The sequence below is a fragment of the Otolemur garnettii genome, unplaced genomic scaffold (genome assembly GCF_000181295.1).
Source record: "Otolemur garnettii isolate 467f Iridium unplaced genomic scaffold, OtoGar3 scaffold00045, whole genome shotgun sequence".
Classification (NCBI taxonomy): domain Eukaryota; kingdom Metazoa; phylum Chordata; class Mammalia; order Primates; family Galagidae; genus Otolemur; species Otolemur garnettii.
The window spans coordinates 1631478-1641630 of NW_003852440.1; the positions used below are offsets into that span (position 1 = coordinate 1631478).

The 10153-nt window shown below is 42.3% G+C and overlaps 1 protein-coding gene across 2 annotated transcripts in view; it reads left to right on the top strand.

Moving 5' to 3' along the window:
* The window catches only part of MARC1 (mitochondrial amidoxime reducing component 1), a 34239-nt gene that overhangs the window by 3639 nt on the left and 20447 nt on the right, over positions 1–10153 (top strand). For both annotated transcript variants that reach the window (XR_001161349.2, XM_003790952.3), the window contains 2 exons: positions 2361–2540; positions 9789–9951. Coding sequence is in view for 1 of the 2 variants with exons in the window: in XM_003790952.3 (XP_003791000.1) it covers positions 2361–2540; positions 9789–9951 (343 nt within the window). In the remaining variant the exon portion in view is untranslated. The remainder of the gene's footprint in view (positions 1–2360; positions 2541–9788; positions 9952–10153) is intronic.

Genomic DNA, 10153 nt, shown 5'->3' on the forward strand with positions numbered 1-10153 from the left:
GGAGGGGAAAATGAGGAGCTGTTGCTTAATGGGTACAGAGTTTGTGTTTGAGATGATGAAAAGGTTCTGCAAACAGAGAGTGGTGCTGGTTGCACAACACCACAGATGTGCTTACTGCCACTGAATGTGCGCTTCAGAATGGTTAAAATGGTTAAAACCACATTTGAAAAGTTCCATTCTCTGTTGATGGATGCTTGGGTTGTTTCCACCTCTGTAGCCTTGTGAATAATGCTGCAGGGAGCAGCACAAGCATGAATCTCTGCTTTCAATTCTCTTGGGCCAAGACGTAGGAGCGTGGTAGATATTTTATGTTGTATATGTTTACTACAATTAAAAAATATATATGAGAGACTGGCATGTGTGTGGGGAGGTAAGAATGGTTGGGAAAACAGTTGGATTAGGAAGGGCCTTCCGTATGTCGGTTAGGAGTTAGAGTTTCATTTAGAAAGCAGTCACCATGGTGGGATTTTGAATGAGGGAGTGACAAGATCAGTCTGCATTTTAGAAATATCAGGTTGCCATTATTATCAGTAAGAATTCTCTTTTTATTGTTGGGGATTCACTGAGGGTACAGTCAGTAAGAATTATTAGAAAGAATACTTGTGTGCAGTCTGAAGGATTTGGGGCAGACCAGGGCTTGGCTCTGTCTCTTTGGAGCAGGAAGGGCTGATTGAAGGGCAGTTAAGTAAAGGGCTCATATGAACCATGTTCTCCTCCTAGTGTAGCTGGACAACGTCATAACCTGCTAGAAAGGATGCAAAATATACCCTTAATAACCTAACGTATCTGCCAAATTTTTTTGCTTATGCCTGGGAATCCCCAAAGCACACACTCACTTCTCTAATTGTAATTATTTGATCAGCATGTACTGAAATGATGGAAATGCCGTAGTTATGCTTCTTGGTAGCTGAGAGGTAACCTACACAATTGCATTGGGGTTTTTCCTGGAAATGGTTCTTTCTATTGCTCTAATTTCCCCATTTATCTTGTTTTTATGAAGTACCTCTAGACCAGGAGTACTGGCTCAGAAAAAGACATTGACCAGATTAACTATTGACCATTGAGCCAATTGCAGAATGCATAGCACTGAATACTGAAACGAAAAAAATTTTTTTTTGCAGTGTTTTTTTTTTTTTTGGCTGAGGGCTGGGTTTGAACCCGCCACCTCCGGCATATGGGGCCAGCACCCTACTCCTATGAGCTACAGGGACCACCCTGAAACAAGACTTTTTATTTCTATTTTTATTTATTTATTTATTTTTGAGACAGAGCCTCAAGCTGTCCCCCTGGGTAGAGTGTTGTGGCATCACAGCTCACAGCAACCTCCAACTCCTGGGCTCAAGTGAGTCTCCTGCCTCAGCCTCCCAAGTAGCTGGGACCACAGGCGCTGGCCACAACTCCTGGCTATTTTTTGGTTGTAGCCATCGTTGTTTGGCAGGCCTGGGCTGGATTTGAACCCACCACCTTAGGTGTATGGGCTGGCACCTTAACCACTTGAGCCACAGGCACCGAGCCTGAAACAAAATTTTTTAAAAGATGGTGGTGTGGAATTGGCAAGGTGTGACACTGTAGGGCGCTCCAGGGAATCTCATACTCTGTGAATGACAAGAGCAACGGTCACGTTATTTCGGTCGGCAAGAGTGCACTGCCTACTGTGTGCTGGGCACTGTGCTTCTTTCAACCTCTACAGTCATCCTGTGAAATAGTCTTGTCATCTCCTTGGGGCATGTTTAATGAAAGTGATCAAGATTTCTGGCAATTGAGATGATAATTAATTAACATCTTTGATTTCTATGTCATCAAGAAGCTCAAAATATTCTGCAGACAGAAGCTTGAGTTAATTAAATCCTTTGAAATTAACTGACGGAGTTAGTCCTGTATGTTGCTGTGTTGACACTGAGGACACACACACACACTTTTTTTTTAATTAAGTCATTTGTACATAGATCATAAATAGATTTATGCCATTATGGGATTCAATGTGTTGATTATTTGTACAAATTGGAGTGCTTACATCCTACTAAGCAATATAGCCTTCACCACTTTGACCCAATTACGGGATTAAGACATTTATGCTCTACACCTGGTAGATCCAACTTGTACTTGCAATATGCTCCATGGGTGTGATCCCCTACTAACCCTCCCTCTATCGTCCCACCCCCCTCCCTCCCCCCCATGCTCCCCTTCCCTCCTTCATCCTTAGGCTATAGTTGTGTTTCATTTTTCATATGCATGTGACACACACACACTCCAGGCTGATGGGAAGGAAATCAAAGATGACAGCGTGTAATTGAAGGTCTCTCACAGTCTGGCTGCCTGTCATGGTGGTCCATACATGTCCTGTGTTTTGAAAATGGCAGGTTTTGGCTTGTGATCAATGAGGAGGGGAATATGGTCACTGCTCGCCAGGAACCTCGCCTGGTCCTGATTTCCCTGACATGTGACGGTGACGGTGACGCCCTGACGCTCAGCGCCGCCTACACGAAGGACCTGCTGCTGCCCATCAAAACGCCCACCACAAATACAGTCCGCAAGTGCAGGTAAGGAACAGGCCGGCCTGAGCCTTGGTGTGATTAATTATTCATGCAATTTTGAAAACGTGCGAACCATCCATCAGGGCATCCTGAGAGCATATCAGTGATTAACCATCGATTGCAGATGTGCCATGTGCAGGGCCACATCCCGACACCATAAAGACCTAGAAGAGGGAGAGGGAGGAAGCAGCTTCAGAAGCTTCTGTCGAGGGCATGGAAGACGAAAGTTCTAGGTGAAAGATACTTGGAAACGAAAGCATCCTGACATGCCCGCAAGAACAAAGTAATGCCATGAAGGATCAAGCACAAATATGGGGGGGAGAGCAGTGGCAGAGAGTGTCCCAGCAGAGGTGACGTTAGATTTATGTGTATCATAGGACTTTTCCTGCTTTGCTTGGAAAAGCTGAGTACTTTCCAAATCTGAGTTAGAAAAGGTGTTGCAAATAGCTACGACCCATGATGTTTAGTTCTAATGAGAGGAAGTTTCCAAAATAAGAAAAGAACAGCTGTAACCAGAAGAGTGATCCACCCTGCAGGTGCCCAGGGGTCGGTGTCAGGGTGAGGGTGGAGATTCAGCTGGGGGGGGGGTTCTCTGTGCTGAAACTCTTTCTTACAAGGAAGAAATTTTTCCAGGAAAACCACCTTTACCTCGAAGAAATCATGTCAAGGGTTGAATTTTTATCTCGTAATGGGAAAAATTAAAGTTTGATTTGATTATACTCTTGTTATGGTTTCCACAGAGCTATCATGACGCCACAGCATTCTACCCAGGGCAACAAAATTAGGCTCTGTCTCAATAAAATAAAATACAGTATGAATACTAAATGTAATTCATAGCCCATGATAGAAAATAAAAGCCTATTAAAAAATGCAGTTACCTGGGCAGCACCTGTGGCTCAAAGGAGTAGGGCGCCGGCCCCATATGCCAGAAGTGGTGGGTTCAAACCCAGCCCCGGCCAAAAATAAAAAAAATTTTAAAAAAATAAAAATATCTTTAAAAAAGATGCAGTTACCTGAAAAATATCCAAAGAATTTATGAAAAGTTCATATATTGTAATATCTATATAATTTCTATTACAGTATATCTGAGTTTCAAACATAGTATGTTTACATTGGAATTTTTCTTATTATAAAAGTAATGCCTATTCATTGTTGAAAAATTGAGAAATACCCAAAAAAAGGAGGAAAACAAAGACTGTGGTAACTATAATCAATACTTTGGCATGTTTTCTTTCTGTCTTTATGGCTAGTACTTTAAATGCCTAATTAAAATACGGGCAGTGCTTGGGTTACCCATAACCCAATTTATGAATGGGCCCCCAGGGCTTCCCATAAGGGTAATTTATAATTAAATAAATTAGTAATTTGGAAACTGGTTTCTTCCCGACGTGTTGCCCGGCGTGAGCAGTTCCCTGGCTCAGCGTCTTTACCCTAGCGGCCGTCTCTTGTTGATACATCACTGACCCACAGCATCACTTTGATCTTACCTGTTTTATTTGGTTTTGTGAACATGTGTTTACCCTGATGACCAGTCCTCCAGAGTGCAGGTGAGCCCGCAGCAAAGGGAAAGATGATTATGATGGAAATGAAAATAGAAATAATTGTCTGAAGAAAGCCCAAGTGCTGTCATTCCTTGGGAAAAGGAATTCAGTGGCTTGACTGCCAGAGCAATTATAAAGTGAGGATAAGGAGGAATTCTGAGGAAGAATTTGTGAAAGGCTCCAGTGGAAACATCAGTTATTACTAAGCAGTGTAGTATATTAATTAGTAAAATAGAAAGATTATTATTGATTTGGTTAATCACACTAACATTCCTATTAGCCTAGTTGCAACATTAAGTGAGTGTTAACCTTTAATATTCTTTTTTTTTTGAGACAGAGTCTCACTTTTATGGCCTGCCCTCATAGAGTGCTGTGTGTCACAGATCACAGCAACCTCCAACTCCTGGGCTCAAGCGATTCTCTTGTCTCAGCCTCTCAAGTAGCTAGGATTACAGGCACCCGCCACATCACCTGGCTATTTTTTGGTTGTAGTTGTTTGGCAGGCCCGGGCTAGATTTGAACCCGCCAGCTCCGGTGTATGTGGCTGGCACTATAGCCTCTGAGCTATAGGCGCTGAGCCTAATATTCTTTTTTTTGAGACAAAGTCTTACTCTGTTGCCCTGGGTGGAGTGCTATGGCATCATAGCTCACAGCAACCTCAAACTCTTGGGCTTGAGCAATCATCTTGCCTCAGCCTTCCAAGTAGCTGGGACTGCAGGCATGTACTACCATGCCCAGCTAGTTTTCCTATTTTTTAATAGGGGCAGGATTTTGCTCTTGCTCAGGCTGGTCTGGAACTCCTGAATTTGTCAAGTAATCCACCTGCCTCAGCCTCCCAGAGTGCTAGGATTATAAACCTGAGCCACTGGGATGGGCAAAATTCTTTCTTGAAATTTCTCCTATCTCCTACCTAATCTTTTTGGATGAATTGATTTTTATGTTCTGTTTGTTTGAATTAAAAGAAAGCATAATAGTTTCTGTAACTTATTGTAGTACAGGGGTGTTATTGTTATAATTATCGTATTACACTGTATTATTACTACTACATATGAGCCCTTATATTATTATTATTACTCTATATGCACTGTTTGTCAGGGATCTGAGTTACATACAAAGGTGACCTAAAGACATTCTAAGGAACTTATCTTAATGGTAACACAGAGACTGTAATACCAAAAAAACAAACAAAAAAAATATGAAAAAAACAGGAAAAAAACCCAAACAAAAAAAATCCTCTTTTTTTTTTTTTTAAATTTTATTTGAGACAGAGCCTCAAGCTGTCCCCCTGGGTAGACTGCCAGTGGCATCAAAGCTCACAGCAACCTCTGACTCCTGGGCTCAAGCGAGTCTCCTGCCTCTGCCTCCCAAGTAGCTGGGACCACAGGTGCCTACCACAACGCCTGGCTATTTTTTGGTTGCAGTCGTCATTGTTGTTTGGCGGGCCGGGGCTGGATTCGAACCCACCACCTTAGGTGTATGTGGCTGGTGCCTTAACCACTTGAGCCACAGGCGCCGAGCCCTCTTTTTCTTTTTGAGACAGATTCTCACTATGTTGCCCTTGGTAGAGTGCATGGCGTCACAGCTCATAGCAACCTCCAACTCTTGGGCTTAAGCAATTTTCTTGCCTCAGCCTTCTAAGCAGCTGGGACTACAGGCACCCACCATAATGCCTGGCTATTTTTTGGTTGCTGTTGTCATTGTTGTTTAGCAGGTCTGGGCCGGGCTGGAACCTCCCAGCTTGTGGGTATATGTGGCTGGCACCCTACTCACTGAGCTACAGGTGCCTAGCCAAAAAAATCCTCTTGAATGCTACTTATATATAATAGTTAAGTTGAGGCTCGGCACCCATAACTGAGTGGTGAGGGTACTGGCCTCATACACAGAGGATGGCAGGTTTGAACCGGGCCCAGGCCTTCTAAACAACAACAAAATAGCCAGGTGTTGTGGCGGGCGCCTGTAGTCCCAGCTACTTGGGAGGCTGAAGCAAGAGAATGGCTTAAAAACAAGAGTTTGAGATTGCTATGAGCTGTGACGCCACGGCACTCTACTGAGGGCAACATAGTGAAACTCTGTCTCAAAAAAAGAAAAAAGGTCGATATGTTAAGTATTTTTTTGTATTGTTAAAAAATCTTCAAAAATATCACTTTTCACATTGACCAATCATTTTATTCTGTGCGTGAGCTCTCATGCATTTTAACATACACCCACGATTAAACATCTGGATTATTTTTAATGTTTTCCACATATGAAGAGGAATGTCAGGAACATCTTGGTATAAATCTTTGTTCATTTATAACTCCTATCATTTCCTTAGGGAAAGGATGCTGCTAGCAGGGTTTTATGTGAAACGGGTATGAATCCTAAAGACTCGTGACACTGGGTGCTGAATTGTTTGCAGAATGGTTTTGCCAACATATATGGCCACCAGTTTGTGAACATATCTGTCAAATGCATTTTAACCATTATGTTCAAAAATACTGTGCCATTTTCATAGGCAAAAAAGGTAATTTCTTTTTAGTTTACTTTGCATTTTTGATTGTATGAGGTACATTTTTAGCATTCCTATTACAATTTGTATTTCATGTTTGTCTTTCCTGGTTAGATTTTAGCCAGACTTTATCATAGTTAAAATTTTCTCAAATTTAATTTTTAATTCATTTGTGCGAAAACTTTCTTCAGTCCTATATGGGCGCTTGGTCCGAAAGTCGCCAAATGGAAAGGTTTAGACATCTTACTGGTATGCAGACTCTGAGCGAAGATTCCTGGAGCTTGTGGACTCAGGTTCTTTTCACAGCTCAGGGCATTCGCTTGTGAAGGAGTTGTAACTTCAGCTCACAGTTTCCTAAGGATGTCTGATGAGCTCTTGGGGCCCTCGGGTCACTTTCAGAAGGTCATGATCACAACCAGTGTACCTGTTTTCATGGTTAAGCTTGTTACTTGGTCTTCTGCAAAACTGCACCTGCTACTAATGACATACAGAGAATTGGGGCCTTTTAAAACGGATTATCCAGGCAAACAGCTTCAAACCATGCATGCCTAAATTGCTTTGTGAAAGGTTTAAGAAGATTTGGAATCGTTTTTCTTTTCTTTCTTTCTTTCTTTTTTTGCTTGGACTCTTCTGGTTCCAAGAATATGACTGAGCTTGCTCAGAACTTGGCAGAAATAGAGGAGGATCAGAATAAAGACAAAGAACAAATGCTGTTCACTCAAAGGCCTCTAGTTCCAGGTGATCATAAACCTGAACCCCAGGACCTCTTATACATAAAGATTGTCATGGAAATCAGCGTCAGGTTACAGGACAGATGGTGAAATGGCCCGTGATAAATGGGGAAGCTTTAACTCAGTAAATATAGTTCCTACCACTGAAGCTCCAAGGAATCTCGGCACTTTGTTGTCCATCCCTTCCCCGCTGACCTTCCTATAGAAGCAACAAAGGAAAGGCCCAGGCTGCTGAGTGGCAGGGCCCATGGGAGGGTCCTTGGTGGGCTGTGAGGGTTTGACTCTGGGAAAAGGAGGCTGATATTTTTTGAAGAGGCATCTGAAAGCAGATGACCTTCAAAGCTGCCTCCATACATAGATCTTGGTAATGCTACCATTGCTCAAGGTACTTTCAAAATTAACATTTTAGACATTAAATGACACACACACTCATTTCTGGAAATCTTCACCCTCTTATGGTGAATCGTATTTTTGCAAAAATTGAAAACATCACGGGGCACTTAGTCCAGTGAATAGGGTGATCAGTCTATATAGGACCATTCTTTTAGTTTCAAATATGAGGTTGGGCTTAAAAGTAGTAATAAGTAGATACTAATACAATGTGGTAGTATTAGATTAGAATGTGTGTTACTTCCCAAGGTAACTGCTTTGGAAGATAATACCCATTTGGATGTAGGAATTTGTGCACCTTGATTTTATTTGTTTTATTTATTCTTCATCCTAATTCAGAAAAGGGTAAGGGAGATACTCCTGGTGTTTGTCGATAAATGGTCTCATCATGGCAAAGGTGTGCACCTGTATTCCGCCCTCTGCCTCTCGGGAGGTCAGTTTAGGATGGGGGGAGGACAGTGTGTGAAAATGCAGCAGGCCATGTACCATGGCAGGGTGTTTTTCTATGTGAATACTACAGGTCAATGAAAAGTTTTTAAAATTCATGAAAACTTTGAATATAACTAGTATCGCTGCTTAATGCAGTAACTGATACACTGTTAGTAATAATTTCTCATGTGTAAAGAGCCATTAAATAAAATTATATAAAAACAGAAGTCCCTATACTCTTACTATGTTCTACAATATAAAAATTCATTTATACATTGTTATTAGAGACTGATGCCTTTGTCTGATTAAATGTTTGGTTTGTGGAGTAACTATTTAATGACAGCTTGAAATAGCTTGGCAGGGGTGGGGGGAGACCCCTAGAATAATTACTGCTCCCTACTGAGCACATCCCAATACTAAGAATTGTTTGGGAGGACTTAAGATTGGCCCTAACCCTCACAACAAAGTCATGCTTTTATTCCCATTTTATAGATGAAGAAATTGAGTCTCAGCGTAAGAAAATATCACCAAGGTTTTAGACCTAGGCATCCCAAGTAAACCTCCATGCTTTCCCAAACGTTAGGCTTTTCAAGCTTTTGTATAACATCACCATGCTATAGGGCAAAACAACAAACTACCTGTACTCTTATTTGCTTAATATTTTTAAGTTGATTTAGCTTAAAAAAAAAAAAAAACCTTTAAGCACATTTTTTTTTGCGGTTTTTGTCGGGGCTGGGTTTGAACCAGCCATCTCCAGCATATGGGGCTGGCGCCCTACTCCTTTGAGCCACAGGTGCCACCCAAGCACATTTCTTTTAAAAGGAAAATCTAAATGGGGATATGATTTTCCCTGGTGTTGAAGGTAACTGAAACAATCCCTTCTCTTCACAAGAAAGTTACAAATTCTAGCTAGAAATTGTTGCCCACTGAGGTCTCTAGACCTGGGACCTCTCCTGTCTTTGTTAGAAGAGGTAGTCATCAAGTATCGCTAAAAGGTAAGGATTTATTATCACTAAGCTGAAGAGATCACTTGTGTGATCACTTTTGTTATGCAGTTATCAAATGCTGTATTCAGATGCTCCCTGCGGTTATCCTGGATATCCAGAGCAGTAATGGTCCTGCACTTTAGGAAACACTGGTCTACACTGCAGCCTTTATTTCTTATATACAGTTGTGAGATTCATGTAATCCCAAACAGTTCTGCTGGGGAAGTGGGACTTGGAATCTTACAGAGTTACTGCTAGCAATCAAATCCAGTGGATTGTTGTTATGTATAATGTAGACTTCGCAGGACATTCCCACATACATTGCTGTTAATTACTGGCAAAGTATAGGGAGGCCTATGAGTAAATTTCTGCTGGGTGAACCGGGTTTGGCAATAATTATTAGTTTCCTTAAAATGATAGGGTAGTTTTCTTCAACTCAATGCATTTTCAAATATATTGTCTCCTTTCAGCCTCCCTGCTTTCCTTTGGGGTAAGGAGACACTTGATTTTGAAAATGGAGAAAGGAAGGCTTTCAAAATGTTTTCATCTTCATTAGGGTTTATACTAAAATATGTCTTTGATAATTAGGGAGTCACAGCTTGGTGCAGCCTTTCTGATATGTCTCAGGCATGTGAGGATGTACAGATTTTCAGAGCTATGTGTGTCCTTTGCTCCTGTCACCCCTGCAGAGTGCACGGCCTGGAGATTGAGGGCAGAGACTGTGGCGAGGCTGCTGCACAGTGGATAACGAGTTTTCTCAAGACACAGCCCTACCGCCTGGTACACTTTGAACCTCACATGCAACCGAGACATCCTCACCACATAAAAGACGTGTTCCCGGCCAAAGAGCGGGTGAGAGGCACAGCTTCTTCCTCTGCAGGTGGTCAGCAGTCACCCCAGTCCGTCAGGCACAGGCAGTCAGCAGTCACCCCAGTCCATCAGGCACAGGCGGTCAGCAGTCACCCCCAGCCCATCAGGCACAGGCGGTCAGCAGTCACCCCCAGCCCATCAGGCACAGGAGGTCAGCAGTCACCCTCAGCCCATCAGGCACAGG